The 16586-nt window shown below is 44.6% G+C and overlaps 2 protein-coding genes across 2 annotated transcripts; both read left to right on the top strand.

The window, feature by feature from the left end:
- Window positions 1-352: 352 nt before the first annotated feature.
- LOC100826262 (EH domain-containing protein 1) lies at window positions 353-5449 on the top strand. The gene is made up of 16 exons (XM_003574716.3): window positions 353-570; window positions 657-736; window positions 815-883; window positions 1011-1068; window positions 1189-1241; window positions 1344-1386; window positions 1467-1528; window positions 1668-1787; window positions 1922-2024; window positions 2146-2195; window positions 3008-3136; window positions 3211-3462; window positions 3574-3653; window positions 4427-4553; window positions 4634-4777; window positions 4986-5449. The coding sequence occupies exons 1-16, from the start codon at window positions 489-491 to the stop codon at window positions 5169-5171; spliced, it is 1638 nt and encodes a 545-aa protein (XP_003574764.1). The 5' UTR covers window positions 353-488; the 3' UTR covers window positions 5172-5449.
- A 237-nt stretch (window positions 5450-5686) lies between these two features.
- On the top strand, window positions 5687-6953 carry LOC100837711 (ethylene-responsive transcription factor 3). Its single transcript, XM_003574996.4, has one exon. It carries the CDS (start codon window positions 5935-5937, stop codon window positions 6514-6516), a length of 582 nt encoding a protein of 193 aa, XP_003575044.1. The 5' UTR covers window positions 5687-5934; the 3' UTR covers window positions 6517-6953.
- Window positions 6954-16586: the final 9633 nt, after the last annotated feature.

Here is a 16586-nt window from a genome sequence, read left to right as displayed (position 1 = left end):
ATGATATTTGAGGGATATGTGATTTTCCGGAGAAAAAAAATCAACCCGGCTTGTTGTTTTTTAGCGGAACCCGGCTCTCTGGTAGCATTGCGAGACGTGATTTTTGCGGTAGGAGACCATATCGCCGCACACTGAGTTCAGCCTGGACAAGAAAGCAGCCCATAACAAAAAGCCCATGTTCTAACCCTAACCTCACCTGGGCCAAGCCTATTTTCGCTCTGCAGTTTTATCTGAACACCGTTCACAGCCCTAAACGAAAAGGGAGCGTCGGTCCAAACCATTAGAAAAACAGAAACAATTCACCGGGGCGCGGGCTGTGGGGTAGGGCAGGGGGGCTCCCCCGTTTTGAAATGCCGCCCCATTCCACCTCTCAAAGGAGCCGAGGACGAGACTCAGCCGAGCACCCCGTGAGGTTTCCGTTTGCCCACCACTGCTGCTGCTGCCTCTCGCGTCCGCCGCCGCCGAGGCGAGGAGGAAGGAGACCGGGGATGGAGATCGCGGCCGCCGCCGTGGGCTGCTCCAAGGAGCACCAGAAGATCTACGCCGACTGGTTCGCGCTCGCCGACCCAGGTGCGTCCTCTCTTCGCCCCCAAAATCGGAGGATTAGGCGCGACTTGCCTGATGATTTGGTTTGCTGACACTTCGGTTCCCTGCAGATGGAGACGGCCGCGTCACGGGCTCCGACGCCACCAAGTTCTTCGCCATGTCCGGCCTCTCCCGCTCCGACCTCAAGCAGGTGAGCCGCCACTTCCTCGAGTGTTTCCTCCCCCCTGGTTAATGGACTCTAACCCTTTTTTTTGCCGATCGATTCAAGGTTTGGGCGATTGCTGACTCCAAGCGGCAGGGGTACCTCGGTTTCGGCGAGTTCGCCGCCGCGATGCAGGTTTGCCCACACTTCGCCTCCCCTCTTATGCGCGTCGATGTTAGTTCGTTAGTCCGTGCTGCTGATTGGAGAAGATGTGTCTGCGCGATGTTGATTATTTGATTATCTCCACTGTTGCAACCCGCAGCTCGTTTCTCTGGCGCAAGCGGGGAAGGAGATCACCCAGAACAGTCTCAAGCTCGAAGGTTGTTGTTTACCCTGTTATGACGTGCGCTGTGAACTGAGCTTCATCAGTTCGCCTTTTTCTTGTGCGAGCTCATCTCTGTGTGATGTTTGAACTAGATACCCTGTTGTGGTTGTTGCAGATCTGAGTAGCCTAGACCCGCCAGTTATGAAAGGTCTTGATGAACTACTTGCTGTAAGTCTATAGTTATAATCTGCAGCTTGTGATGTGTCGTTTGAGTGCATTTACCACTTGTCACACTAAGACGCTATCTGCAATGGATATTTGTTTTTTTAGAGATCAATGGCGATTGTAAATGTGGTTCGCAAAGAAGAAAATGGTAATACATAAATCCTTGCCCCCTCCGGATTAATATGTTAATAAGTTGTGTATGATGCTAATCATTTCTGATGTGTTCAGATACCCCTCAGGTCCAAGCACCTTTTGCAAACAACTGGTTCGGCTCAAAATCAGCAAAGAAGGTACTAAACTTATGTGCGAGTTTTACATTTTCTGTAATTTTGTTATTACGAAGCAATGAAGCATATAGTTTTGCTCTTTTGGGTATGTAGCTAAACTCCTGTAACTGAATGGCTTTTACCTTTGCTTTGTGCTTTGCAGATGCAAACCCCTCTGACTGCTGTTACTTCTGTAGTTGATGGCTTAAAAAGACTATACGTCGAGAAACTGAAGCCTTTAGAGGTTGCATACCGGTTTAATGATTTCGCTTCCCCATTGCTGGTAAAGAATTGTTCACACCTTAGTTTCATTTTAAGTTACATATGACAATTTTCTCAATTCCATGTTCTTTCATCCTGATTGTGTTCTTGTGTCAGTAGTTGCATGTCATTTCTGTTTATTCTGCCATTTTCCAGACGAACAGTGACTTCGACGCAAAACCAATGGTTATGCTCTTGGGTCAATATTCTACAGGGAAAACAACCTTCATTAAGCACCTGCTGAAAACAAGCTACCCAGGTTTTGGGCTTTGTATAATACGGAAAACCTGAGTTTCAGTGTTGGGCACAGCATCCATTTTGATGGTACTTTTCTCTGATAGTATTTGGAGCTTAACTTCAGTTGGCTTTTCCATTTGCAGGAGCTCATGTCGGACCAGAGCCAACTACTGACAGATTTGTAGTTGTCATGGTAAGAATCACATGAATATTGGAATTGCATGAAGCAGCGATAAGGCATTTGCGAGATAGTTATAACTTTATTACTTGAGCAGATTTATTACGATTAAAAGCTGTTCCATGTTATTGAATTAATTTACGTTGATTGGAAAACATCAGCTCTTTCTTTTGTAAGATATAAAAGGATTGGCTTACTGTACTCACTAATCGGGTAGGCCGCGGGGTACATATATTGACCGATGAAGTGCTATGTCCAGCAGCAGGATAAATGGACAAGGGCTGCTAACAAACTCTTAACACAATAATTACCCACATTTATCATGATTGGGTTGTGTTCTTTGTTTGCTGAAATACCACGGGGCACAAAACACAACTGCTGTTTTACTTAGTGACCAACGATACTAGATTGTTGTGTTCAGCTTTATCAATTTGTAGCATACTTATTTTCAGAAGCTGTCCTATGATGTGAGAATTCGATAACTGTTGTTTCCCTTAGCACAGTAATTATCAAAGAGTTTGAGAAGGATAATTGATTGAGTTGTGATCTTTGTTTGCTGAATACCACGGGGCACAAAACACAGCTGCCGTTCTACTTGTCCCCCCGCCGCCCTCAGATTGTGGCACTATAAGTTTTCATCAAAGTTTCCTTTCAGGTCCAGAGTTCAATGCACACATGTAGAATATTTATTGATGCATTTTTGGTTTGTCAAACACGATTTGCTGGTGATATTTGGCACCACCTAATAATTTTGCTCTATTAACTGCTATTGCTAGTGCCCCTGCAGATTTATTCCATTAATATCTCGGATTTTTTTCCCACATCAGTCAGGACCTGATGAGAGGACTGTTCCTGGCAACACTATTGCTGTTCAAGCCGATATGCCTTTCAATGGTCTCACTACATTTGGGGGCGCATTTCTATCAAAGTTTGAATGCTCTCAGATGCCACATCCAGTAAGCTTTAATTGTGATTCTGATACACGTAATGCATTCATTCCAGAAACTGACAGCTGCCTTGTTTTCTGAAGTTACTGGAGCATATCACGTTTGTTGACACTCCCGGTGTTCTCTCTGGTGAAAAGCAAAGGACCCAACGAAGCTATGATTTCACCGGTGTAACCTCCTGGTTTGCTGCTAAATGTGACCTTATTCTTCTTCTGTTTGATCCTCACAAGCTTGATATCAGTGATGAGTTCAAACGTGTCATTTCATCTTTACGTGGGCATGATGACAAAATACGTGTGGTACTGAACAAGGCAGACCAAGTTGACACTCAGCAGGTATAGGTTTTTGTTGCAATCTAATTGTATTGCCCATTGTGTTCATTGTTGTGGTGTTAATCCTGTCCAAATGATGCTATGAATCACATTTTCTCCTTATGAATGCCACAGCTTATGAGAGTGTATGGTGCACTGATGTGGTCGCTTGGCAAAGTACTGAATACGCCTGAGGTTATGCGTGTTTATATTGGGTAAAATCTGATGTCTTGTATTCTTTTCCATCTCTAATTCTTTAGCATTAGTCAATCTTATTTCTTGACTCTGCAAGTCATACAATTATTGTACATTATCAGTGAAAGGAATTATATATGCAGAATATTTCTAGAAGTCCAAAACAGTTACAGTCTTCTGAACCCTGAACAAATTCGTTAGCCATAAGTAGCTGAGCCCTCCAACTCCCATTTCTTTTGTATCACTATTTGTAAACAATTGATATGTAACAATTTGTGGCTATACTTTAACTTGAGGGCCATTCCATGATAATCGTTACTCTTATATTAAATAAGGTGCAGAGTTATATGCCTTGTATAAGTACCAGAAGTTCAGAACCACCTTAAGTGTAGCCCCATGCTGGATTTTTCTAGGTCGGCACATTATCTTTCAGTTGACTAGAGATTTGGTAGATAATGGCGTCCCCTGAATTTGTCTCCATCTTCTCTTTGCCTAAGCAAATTTGCGAGATTTGACTTTTTTTGAGAGAGCATCTGGATTGTAATCCTGTTACCTTGTTTTGGCTTTTAAAAGTTGTAATTGCTGAAACATATCTCTGATGCAACAGTGAGGAAAGCTTGAGTTTATCAGATCTCAGGTTTGAGAAACCTGTGGTTTATATGCCAAGCTACATCATAAATGATATATTGGTTTGAGGATCTTTGAAGTATATAAGCAAAAATGTATGTATGCAGCGCAAGTTCATGCGTTCTGCAATGTAACCTGAAACTCACTTGGAAATTAATATTTTCAGGTCGTTCAATGACAAACCAGTGAATGAATCAGCTGTTGGGCCAATTGGAAAGGACTTGTTTGAGAAAGAGCAAGAGGATCTCCTTGCTGACCTGAAAGACATACCTAAGAAAGCCTGTGATCGCCGGGTATGTTATCATGCATCGTCTGTCCGAATTTCTTTGCAAAGTGCAGAATTTTCAAATGAATGCCAACATTCGATTTGCAGGTCAATGAGTTTGTCAAGCGTGCTAGAGCTGCCAAGATCCATGCTTACATAATTGGCCATCTGAAGAAGGAGATGCCTGCAGTGATGGGGAAAGCCAAGGCTCAACAGCGACTCATAGACAACCTACAAGATGAGTTTGCAAAGGTACTTAAATGTTAAAAGACAAGCAACCCAAGATAAAATGTTTTAAAATCTTCAATCTCTTCCACCACGAAGTGAAATCATCAAATCAAATGCATTGAACTGCACGATCTTCATGTACTCGCATCTGGCCTCAAACAGTTTCAGTTCCTCTTCTGCTTTCCCTGCAACGTTGTCACTCCACTGACGCCCTGAAATCTGGTGGAAACAGGTCCAGAGGGAATACCATCTTCCAGCCGGCGACTTCCCAGACGCGGAGCATTTCAAGGAGGTGCTGGGCGGGTACAGCATCGACAAGTTCGAGAAGATGAAGCCCAAGATGGTTCAGGCGGTGGACGACATGCTGGCCTACGACATCCCGGAGCTCCTCAAGAACTTGAGCAACCCTTACCAGTGAGCGAGCTTGCTGACCTCTCGTCAGCTGCAAAGTGTCGCCCGGCTGTCGTCCTTCCGGACCCTGGTGGTGATGGTTCTTGAGGGGGCGATAGCCCTCGTGTGCCAAAACATGGACAACGTGTCGCAAAGAGTCGCAATGTTCAGAGATGCATAGGCTGTTTCTCTTCGTCTCCAGCTCTCCGTTGAGACTCTGCTTGTGCTAGGTGTTTGGTAGGGAAGAGTTTTGAATGAATTGTAGGAACCGTCAAGAGTAAAAGAATTTCGAGTTTCGAAAATCTATCGAATTTGTGTAAAAGACCCAGGAGGAATCGCTGCGTTGCAAGCAGACGGTTTTCGACGTCGAAGGTGCGCTGCGATTCCGCAGCGGAATATGCCTCGCGAGTTGTTGACGGTGCGCTGCGATTCCGCACCACGAAACCATCAAAAGAAAAGAAAAGAAAAGAAATCCGTCGGCAGCTGCAGAGGACGCGCGCCGTGCCGAGATGCGACGATGCGAGCCCCCCGACCAGGAGTAGAGGAGCTGACCCGAGCCCGACCCCGGGACGCGGACGGTCGGGGAGCAATAAACAAACCGACGCGACGCCCGGGGTCGTGGTCATGGGGCCCGCGTCGTCAGCCAGCACTGCAGCCGTCCATTCGTGCTGCCGACCAACCAAAACAAAACAGGGGGCGCGGAGCACGGAGTAGTCGCCGAGGACACGAGGAGACACAGAGGCCCAGAAGAAGATCAGGCGGAGACACAGGGCAGGAGAGCGCAGCACGCGATGCGGCGCGCGAGGCCTGGGCCACCTCCGCCGGCGCCGCCGGGGCCGGGGAAGGAGGAGGTGAAGTACCGCGGGGTGAGGCGGCGGCCGTCGGGGCGGTACGCGGCCGAGATCCGCGACCCGAGCAAGAAGACCCCGATCTGGCTCGGCACCTTCGACTCCCCCCAGGACGCCGCGCTCGCCTACGACGCCGCCGCCAGGAACCTCCGCGGCGCCGCAGCCCGCACCAACTTCCCCTCCCCCTCCTCCGCAACTCCGCCCTTGCCCCCTCCTGCCCCGGCGACCGTCGCGGCGGCGGCCACCTCCAGCCACAGCAGCACCGTAGAGACCTGGAGCGGCGGCGGCGGCGTCACCGGATTCCCCGTCCCCTCCGCCGCGATCGGCGCTGCACCGGCCGTCGAGGAGGACTCCCGCAGCTACTGCGGCTCCTCCTCCTCCGCGCTGTGCGAGGAAGGCGCCTCCGCCTCCGCTTCCGCGGCGCCCTCCCCGCCGCAGCTGCCGTTCGATCTGAACCTGCCGTACCCGGCGTCCGCCGCCGACGAGATGGACTGGAGCTGTCCCGACACCCTGCTTCGCCTCTAGGTCTTCACCCCTGCCGGTACTTGGCCGTCGCGCTCACCCCCTGCTCCTTTACTTCTACTCGTGCTAACGCGGCCAACTCTGCCCTGCCTTGCTGCTGCTCCTGCTGCTCCGGGTACTTCTGAATTTCTGATCGATGCTCTTATATGATGATGTGAATAAGCTTTATCGTCATGTAATCCGCGGGTAAAAAAAGGACTGATAGATAGTATTATCGCTGCTGTTATTCTGATAGTTGTACGACCCATTAGATATGTGATGGAATGGAAGAGATCAAGAGGAATTTACGTGTAACTTCTTTAAGCTGCGACATTTGCTTTACTGATTGTTGGCTGCTGCTCACACTTGTGTTTTAGTACTACTACAGTAACATCTGCTGGGCAGAAGAGAGATTTGGCTCTTATAACTGATAAAATTGGGAGTGCAAAGATCTCCATCTTTAGCTACCAAGCTGAACTGAAGAGAACTGAAGCTTGTGGTCTGATTTAATTCGCCGTTCTCCGTCGCAGCATTGTGTATAGCCAGAAGGCATTTTGGCAAGAGCAATCGCTGCCGCATTTTGTGGTCTTCATGTCTACATGATGCTGTTGCACCACCGATCCATCAGTTGATGGATTTCAGTTCACGGATTATTATTTTTAAACGCATCGTACTAGCTAGAATTTTCAGATTGGGGTTCACTTTTTCCTTTTGGTAATGTGATGGCTGTGGGGAAATGGGTATACACTCCTTTGCTTCTAGATTCAGGGGTGTTGGTTGTATGTGATCCTCCTTTCAACTTAGACATGTGCTGGCTGTTCGGAGAGGAGCTAGAGATTGTAGTTCAGGAGGTGTGGGCTTGATGTAGGTGATATGAGTGGCAGTTTAGATTAAGATTAATGAGGAAGAAGTTGAAAGGCTGGAATAGAAATGTAGAAAGTGCTTACAGGAAAGAAAAGCAGGAGCTTTTAGCTTAGATTGATGCCATAGATAAAGCTAGTGAATTCTTTGGGCTTTGTGCTCAGGATTGTGCAGAAGGGGTAATTTAAAAAACATGAGTAAATATCACAAAACCCCTATAAGTGAATGAAGTGTAAAACAAAACTACATCTTTTGCATTTCTTCTTACATAATGCTGACTCCTAGACGAAATTGTATTAGAGAACCCCTAATCTGGCTTCTGCTCGGCTAACAGCGACAGTCATAGTGGGCCCCACATGTCGGCATCAGCAAGAAAATTGGCTTAGCTTTAGGGTTTAGGGTGGCCTTGTTGTTTCATCTTCTGCTAGCCGATTTGGGGAGTGTGGTTTTCGGTGACTTCTTCATTTCATGCCAAATTGCTCTACTTATAGATGCCTCAGGCCGGACCAAACCGGTAGAATACTAGACCAAACTACCTAAACCAAAGCCATTTTTTGCTCTGAGGCCGAAAGGGTGTGACCCACTGTCAGTTTTGATGTTAGGCGAGCAGATAGCCAGGTTAGGAGTTTTTTGATGCACTTTTGTCCAGGAGTCAAGTTTGTGAGAATCCAAAATGTGTATTTGTGTGTTACACTTCGTTCAATTCTACATTTACTCTAAAAACAGAGCTTGAGACACATAATGCAAGGAGATGATGTTAAATGGTGGCATAGGGCTAGGGAACATGATTGTTGTATGGGGATGGGAATACAAGGTATTTTATGGCTAAAGCTAGTATGAGGAGACATAATAGGATTGTTAGGTTGAAAGATGATCAGGTAATCTCTGAAGAATTTTTTTTAACCAAACATATAATTGATTACTATTGTAAACAATTATTTGGTATTGGGGTGAGTTCTAGTCTTGGCATTCGCTTTCATTTTAGTAGATTAGTTAGTTTGGAAAAGAATTAATGGAAGAATTTTCTATGAAGGAAATTGATGAAGTTGTGTTTCTATGGAGAGAGAAAAAAAAGGCATGGGCCCTTATGGATTCCTTGTAGAATTCTATCAAAGGTTCCGGCATATTGTTAAATTCTCACTGAAGAGAGTTTTTGGTGATTTAGTTATTGGTAAATTAGACGTATATAGATTAAATTATGGCACAATTTGGGTCTCGAAGACTCCAAATGCTGAGTTTGTCTATGGGTGTCTAGGACTCCAGATGCTGATTTTGTCCAGAAATTTAGGCCTATTTGTTTGCTGAATGTTAGCTTGGAAATTCTAGCTAAAGACTGGGAACAATAGAATGATTGAATTAACAGATGATGTTATTGATGTAGCTTAAATTGCATTTATTCAGAGGTTTATTCTAAGGGCCTATTCGTTTCGCAGGAAAAATGGAGGAAGAATGTAGGCGTACGATTTTTTTTTTCCTTTGGTGGTACTGTTCATGCATTTGGTTCATAGGAATGCATCATAGGAAAAGTAGATGAAAATTTCCTTTGAGTCCTCTTTTAAGGCCAAAACACATGAATTTTAACGTCCACTCAAACCTTATTTTATATTCCTCTATTTTCAAATCCTCTGCTTTCCAATCTTTTGTTTTGCACATGCTTCCCTATCCTATTCCTATACCTTTTCCTATTCCTATGTTTTGGAATCCTACAAACCGAATAATCCATAAATGGTTTGGTAGTGTTGCATGAAAATTTAAATGAAATGCATAAATCACATATTTCGAGGATAGTGCTTAAGGTAGATTTTGAGAAGGTTGGAACATCCTTACGAAAGTTTTTCTCAAGAGTGGGTTGGTTGTGTTATGGGCTTTGTAAGTGGTGGTAGATTAGTTGTCAAGGTCAATGATAAAACTAAACTTTATTCTAGGACTTATGAGGGGTCAGACAGAAAGATCCCCTTTCTCCTATTTTATTTTACTTAGTTGTAGATGCTTTTGGAGTGTTGGTCAGAAAAGCTCAATGATAGGGTTTAATTAAAGAGTTACCTTCTCATCTAGTTCTTGGGGGTTGTGTCATACTGCAATTCACTACTAGAAATCACAATTTTTCCTAGGGCAAAAATCTTTACCTAGAGTGATTTCTCTTTTCTAGGTAAAGTAAAGGTAGAAACAGTGTAACTCTAGGGAAAGAAAATTTGCATGCAAAAACAAATGTGAAGTAAAACTATACCTAGTAATACTTTTGGCCCTAGGTAAAGAATGTCACCTGGCTGAAAAAAGATGCACATGCGGAGCTGAAATATTTCAGCTAAGTCCTGAGGCACTCCCGCGAGACAGCAACCTCTCGAAAAAAAAAAATCTAGGTCTCTCTTCCCCTCTCGCCATCTCCACGCCGCACCGCGCCTCACCGTCGTACCCGCGCCATGTGCCCCGCCGTGCCCCGTGCCGCCGCCACCTTTCCTGCGAGGAATGCCACCCTACTGAGCTCCCTTCTCTCCCCCTTCTCCCTACCACCCTTTCCCTTCTCTCCCCTTTCTCCTCCCTACCGCCCCCATCTCCCTTTTTCCTCCCTACCTCCGCGGCCACCGCTCCCGGGCCTGCTCACGCCGCGCTCCTCCCCAGATCAGCGGTAGGGGGGATCAGACCCCCTTCCTCTCCACCAGATCCGACCATCCCCGACCCGGATTCGGAGGACTGGGCAGCAAGCAGGTCTTCCCCTGCTGCTAGAGGAGGCCGTCCGCAGGGCGCTGGTGGATCTAGCCATTCCCCTGCTCCGACGCGGTGGTGGTCACGGTCCGCTGCTCCGACGGTCGCCGGCGGCAGATCGCCTCCTTTCGCAAGAGCAGGAGCAGTACCAACGGCAGTATTTGGTCGTCGGCATCTCGATTGATGCATCTGCTAGCAGCGTTTTTGGTTGCTTATGATGGCTTTGGTATTTTCTTTTTGCTTGGGTCTTATTTTTGTTAGGCAAAGATCGAGAAATTTGGCTCAGCCATATGATAGAGTTGAACAGCTCAAGAGCGGTCCCTTAGATGATTACTTATTAGTTATTATCATCATGACTTAATTGTTTGTTTCCCTTAAGCGTTGTAGCTTCAGAAGATGACATGCATGAATCTTGAGTAAAATATGCTATGTAAAGTAGATGGTCTTTGTATCTCCAATCTTTACTACTCTTTAATTTTTTTTAGATGTGAACCTCCGACATTGGTCTTCGTGGAGACAAGGTAAGAGGCTGATTCACTCAGGATTTGGCCCTATGTCCACGGTTTCTAGCAACAGCTATCTTTGGTGATAGCTAGCTCACTGCAATCTTTCGATATCTTTAGACGAATGGGAGATAATAGATGTTCTGAAATTATGTATCTTTTAACACCATCCATTTCTTGTAGATTGTGGCTTGAAGGGAAGGAGCAGAGGTTCGATTACAGTCACAAAGCAAGAAAAAAGAAATATTGCTCCTTATGTATCTCTGCAATTAAATTCTATCTGTCCAGCACATATTTTACTTTCCTATGAATCTGAAGTACTCTTGTTGTACACATATTCCTCTTGTTAGGCATCAGCTATCATAACATTAGCCACTATTCAGTTCTACATAGGCCTGCAATCTGTCCTTAAACTATAGCAAAATTTGTGAGCTTACAAAACTCTTCCCCAAGAGTTAATCGTTTCACCTTTTTGCTTGCTATGTATTTTGGGGAAATCTGTTTTATTACTTACGCAAGTTGCCGTATCGCTGGACATTGCTTACTACTTAAGAAATCAAAGCTTTTTTTTTCCATTTGAATACTTAAGAAATCTGTTTGTTGGTATTATTAGATCTGTATGAATGGTAAATCCAACAATCTAGGAGTTTACTGTTGCATCTTCTGATGGCCAAATTGTTATATTTACAACCATTATGTTGTCCAAATTATGTACATGTATTCATCAAACTCCTAAAAAGTCGTGCAATCTTATTTTCAGGAACACAACGTCACTCAGATGTTTCTGCCCACGAGCCTTCTGCAGATCAAGACGGGTTGTTCGGAGCTTTTCTTCCATGAGTCCGGAACAGCATTTACTTTCTCGTCGCTGCTCACGGGCATAGCAAACTCTAGCCATTTACTTATCGAATACTTAAGCTGCAATGATGATGTTTTTTTGTGTATGAACAACACTTGATATTGGTCATGAACGTGTTATTTGAATGAAGAGCGAGATTGATTGAAACAATTTATGTTTTGTGCAGTTTCTATTGGTTATTAATTCTGCCTCCATTTGAATATATTGGAATTATGGTCATGACAAATTTGAATATGGTCAATATAAATTCATATATGGTCAATACGAATTCGAATATGGTTTCCTAAACTGTATTTTAGATTTTGGTTGGTAAAGTCCTCTAGGGGAAGATGATGATGTGGCATATGCAGTCTTAGAAATTATTTGGGTTCAAAATAAATTTCGAGAAAAGTGATCTATACTATTTGGAGGATGTTCAAAAGATTGCTATCAATCTGGAAGAGATTCCCACTTGCAAGCATGGGACTTTTCCTTTTAGATATTTAGGTGTGCCTTTGCATGTTAAGAGGTAGGTCAACAAAGATTGGAAATCCATAGAAGATATAGTGGACCAGGAGGCTATCTAGTTGGCATGGAAAACTTCTGCCTCGAGGGGATTGTTTAGTGTTGATTAACTCCTGTATGAGTTCTATTCCAAAAGGGTAGTTACAAAGTTGGATGGTTTTATAAAGACTTTTATGGCAAGAAGGGGAAAGACAGAGGAAAATTCATGAGCTGAATTGGCCGGCAATCTGACATCCAAAAGACCCTAGGGGTAGGTGCACTTAGGGATAGCTGATCTTGAAATTTTGAATGTTTGCTTGCTCTGTAAGGGGATCTAGAAGTTTGACAATTCCACTAGTATTTTGCAGAAAATCCAGAGAAAGAAATATTGCAAGGGGAAACGTCTTTCTCATATTTCTTTCAAGAATGGTGACTCAGTTCTGGGCAGGGATTATGGAAGTGAGAGGTGTATTCCTTAGTTTTGCAAACATATTTTAGGAAATGTTAAGAGAACTAGATTCTGGAAAGATGGCTAGATAGGGGATAAACCTCAACCTCTGGCAATTCTATTTCCATGTGTCTATAACTTAACTTTAGTGTTGATATCACAATACACAGAGTATTTACTGAAGGTTGGGGGTATTAGATTTAGAAGAACCAGAACCCTGGTAGGTGAAACTTTTGTATAGTGAGATCAATTAAAGAAGTTGTGCATGTCGGTCACCTTAACCGATAAGAAAGTCAAATTGTACCTGAAATTGGAGACCAACAGGGAAATTTTCAGTTGGTTCTATGTACAGAGCTCTAGAAAGGTCTCATGTTCTTTTTTCTTACAACTATTTTGGGAAAAACTAAGATTCCTCTGAAAATTAGTGTTCCCATAGTTAGATAGCAAGGGGAGCAATCTGACTACAGATGTGCTTAAATCTAGAGGCTAGGAGGGGGATGATATGTGTGGTTTTTGTTCCGGGAAAGAGAGGGAGCCCCTTGCTATATAAATAGGAACCTAAATTCTTCTGTAAGGACTTGAACCTAGGTGGTGGGATTGTACATCCACTCTGCCGAGCAAGTGAGCTAGGCTCACTCCTAATTTTCAGAATCATTTAGATTGCAGAAAGGACATAATTATGATCTTTGTTTGGGTAGTTGCTATTATTTGGATTCTGTGGACGACTAGAAATTATGGTAGCCATAGGAATATCACACTGCATCAATCTTGTGTTGCCGTGTATGCAATTTGTTCTAATGTTGCTTAGTTGGCTGGTTTCCAGAGAGCGGTGGTTGTGGCAGAGTCATGGATGAGGTGTTTCGTTGATCGAAAGGCTCAACTCAAGTGACTCAGAGGTTGACAATCTAAACTTGGATCGACTACTATGGTTGTCTGTATGTCTGTGTTTTGGTCCCATGGCTGGGGATCTTCAGACATTTTAGTTTTGTCAGACATTTTTAGACTTGGTTTCGTGACATATGCATCTTTGTAGTTCTGTGATAGAAGTTCAGTCAGGTGATCCTGGGCTGGACTGTTGATCCCCGGTTGCAATTTGTTTTAATGTTTATCGATGCATGAGATATTGTGGTTTCCTTTAGTGAACTTTGAGGGTGGGAGTTGCCCAAAAGGAAAAAACGCATACCTAGATTCGATAGCTTTACGTTCGCTATCCTGATCATGATTTTCCTACCCTTAGTGTCAGCCCATAGGCAAGGCAAACCGGGCGTCTGTCTGGCCCCCGGCCCATGTAGTTCTATACTAATAGTAGAGATCCCCGTATTGTACCAACAAATGGATTCCAAGAGACCATCGAAGCCCCGTATTGTACCAACAAATGGATTCCAAGAGGCCATCGAAGCTAGTGTTATAGGTTGCAACGTTCGACCTATCGTTTTCATCAACGACTCAGCTCTTGCCTTTCCTTCGCCTCCCAATTCTCCAATCCTCTGCGCGTATGCTATGCATTTTCGAGGTGTGAGCAACCATTAATGGAGATGTGTGCATGCACTTAGCACTAATAAAAAAAGTAAATAGTTGTATGCATCGATCGATACAGACACTAGAGGAGGGGGTTCATTCCTTTTTGAAAAAAAAAGCTATAACCTAAAGGAACACAGAAATCGAGCAAGGGGTGCACAACTCTGCCACAAATATTTCCCTCTCTGTGTTCTGTCCTGTCAGGTTAGAAAGCTACTCCCTCCATTCCATAATTCTTGTCGAAATATTACATGTATTTAGATGTTTTTTAGAAATAGATACATGCATTTTTGAGCAAATTTGAGACAAGAATTATGGAACGGAGGAAGTAACTATTTCATTCGAAAAAAATTGAAGAACCCCCTCAATGGTGCTAATCTGAAGTCTTGAGGTCAGATCATGTAGGCAGGCAGTCTCGTTAATCTTCTTTTACCGTGCTTCAGTTCTATTAATTGAAAGCGAATTGTAACGAACTTCTCAAGACCATGTTCATGTTGTGCTTTCTGAGATATTTTTTTTTTGAAAGTGGTTTTAAATTACTCAGGAACAAAGTTATTACAATCGTACTCCAACAGGCACTCCACGCAGGGAGGCACACCTCTCCTTAAAACACCACCTGAAGAGACACTAAGACAGAATATAGCAATCTCGTGAGCCACACTGTTATTAAGCCTACTAGTAAACTGAAATCTAATTCCAGGAAACAGCAGGGCTAACTGACGGATATCCAGAAGAATAGAACGCAGGGGGGCTCTCGAAGTATCAGAGTCCAAGATCAAAGAAATGAGGCTTTGGCAGTCACCCTCAACCACCAAAGGCAAGTTGCAGAACTGTCTCACCAATTTAATCCCCTCTAAGCAGGCAGTACCTTCCGCCGTCTCCGCATTCGGGCAATGATTGATCAAGTTCCAGGCCGAGACAAGGACACTGCCATTCTCATCCCGGATGATCGCGCCCCAAGCAGCAGCACCAGAACTTGCAAAGAAGCTGGCATCAACATTCAGCTTAATCCAGCCCATCTCAGGTGGTTTCCACTTCGACAATTTTTGCGCCGCCGGCATCAGAGGAGCAGCACTCGTAGCAAAACGAGGAGATTTCCCTTTGAGGTCTAGCAGGGATTCGGTCCTTGAGAGAAGACAGAGCATTTGCGTAGCTAAATAAGAACTGAGCAGAGGCAGTAACAGAAGCGTCACCTTTACTGAAAGATTATTTCATTCCTCAAGTGCCAGGCTCTCCACCAAAGAAGCATCAGTTTTCCCCTACAATCATCATCTACTCTGCTCAGGGATAATAGAACCCAATCTGGCCCAGACCGAAGTAGTTCATTGTCGGGAGGAAGTGTCCAGTTGCTTCTAACAGCTTGACGGAGCGCCCGAGCCTTGGTGCAATTTCCTGTTCTTTGGAACAAATAGAGCACAGGGGAGACACTTTCTTAAGGCGGCGGTGTCTATTAACTTGAACCGCGAGCGTATTTATCGCCAACCTCCACGTGAAAACCTTGACTTTCGGAGGGACAGAAGCCTTCCAGATCAGATCCCAGAGGGTGCGTTGACCATTTGGGGTCGTGCTGCTGCCGATTTCGGAGGTTCAGGCCGAGGCGATATGCACTGCGTACAGAGAAGACGCCGGATTTTTCATGGTGCAGAATATCATCACAAGGCTCGCGTGGGATTCTAATCTTGATGATTTCATATGCGTCGAAAGGATGCATCACTTCACGAATTAAAGGAATATTCCATTCTCTCTCATCTTGCAGCATGAGATCTGAAACTCTTCTAAATCTGGTTCTTGTATTACTTCGTGACACTTGGAGACTTCCCCTAGGTATCCAGTTATCTCTCCAAATCTGAACTTTTGAGCCGCCGCCGATCCGTCATATTAAGCCTTGTTTGAGAAGTTGAAACCCATGCATTATGCCTTGCCAACAAGGGGAAGGGTCTCTGACAAAGGCAGTGTCCCAAAGGTTTCCGGCCGGAAAATATTTGCCCTTCAACACCCTAGCACAGAAAGATTCAGGGGCGGCAAGGTGCCAAGCTAGCAACGCCTGATTAAAGATTCCGAGATCACGGAAACCAATCCCGCCTTGACATTTTGGTTTAATCATTCGTTCCCAACTCATCCAATGCACCTTTAATTAACTTGGGCGCACTAGGTCTGTCAGAGCTGGGTAAAATTAAGCCAGATGCCACATTAGCACATTCCATACGAGTTACACATTCCATACGAACGAGTTGGCACATTCCATATCAACGAGCCTGAGAAGTTCTATATAATCGAGTCCGACGTGGTAGACTGTTTTTTTTTTCGAATACGTGATAGACTGGTACTAGACTACTAGTAGCGGTGTTCTCGTTTGTTCTCGTTAAGCAATTTAGCCCGTGCTAATCCACAAAAGGCCCAGCAACAAGAGTAAGAGATTGAAGAGCCCGATAAGGCCCATCCAGAACAGAGGTAAAGCAAAGGTGAAATCTCTGTGATGGGCCTGCTGGCAATTTATTGAACTTTTCTCGAATTGGATCGATACGCAGCCACGTACGTAAGACGGAAATGGGCTTCGTATCTGTTGCGCTTTCTTGCAGTCGTTCACGCGGCGTCGTGGCGGCTACAGATGTTTGGCTGTTGTTCTTGGTAAAGAAAATGTCTAGCTGCCGTCGGTAAAACTTTTCCTCAGAGTGCCATCTGCAGAGGCTCGCATTGCATGCATGCCCAGCCGTCCGGC

The sequence above is a fragment of the Brachypodium distachyon genome, chromosome 3, assembly GCF_000005505.3.
Source record: "Brachypodium distachyon strain Bd21 chromosome 3, Brachypodium_distachyon_v3.0, whole genome shotgun sequence".
NCBI lineage: Eukaryota > Viridiplantae > Streptophyta > Magnoliopsida > Poales > Poaceae > Brachypodium > Brachypodium distachyon.
The sequence above is the reverse complement of the archived record's forward strand: the minus strand, read 5'-3'. Positions and strand labels throughout refer to the sequence as shown.

Bases quoted from the DNA above. Each gene is read 5' to 3' on its own strand.
- LOC100826262 (XM_003574716.3), top strand. From the start codon at position 489: ATGGAGATCGCGGCCGCCGCCGTGGGCTGCTCCAAGGAGCACCAGAAG. The intron at 737-814 runs GTGAGCCGCCAC...GATCGATTCAAG, and splicing joins CCCGCTCCGACCTCAAGCAG to GTTTGGGCGATTGCTGACTC. The intron at 4,778-4,985 runs GTACTTAAATGT...TGGTGGAAACAG, and splicing joins TACAAGATGAGTTTGCAAAG to GTCCAGAGGGAATACCATCT.
- LOC100837711 (XM_003574996.4), top strand. From the start codon at position 5,935: ATGCGGCGCGCGAGGCCTGGGCCACCTCCGCCGGCGCCGCCGGGGCCG.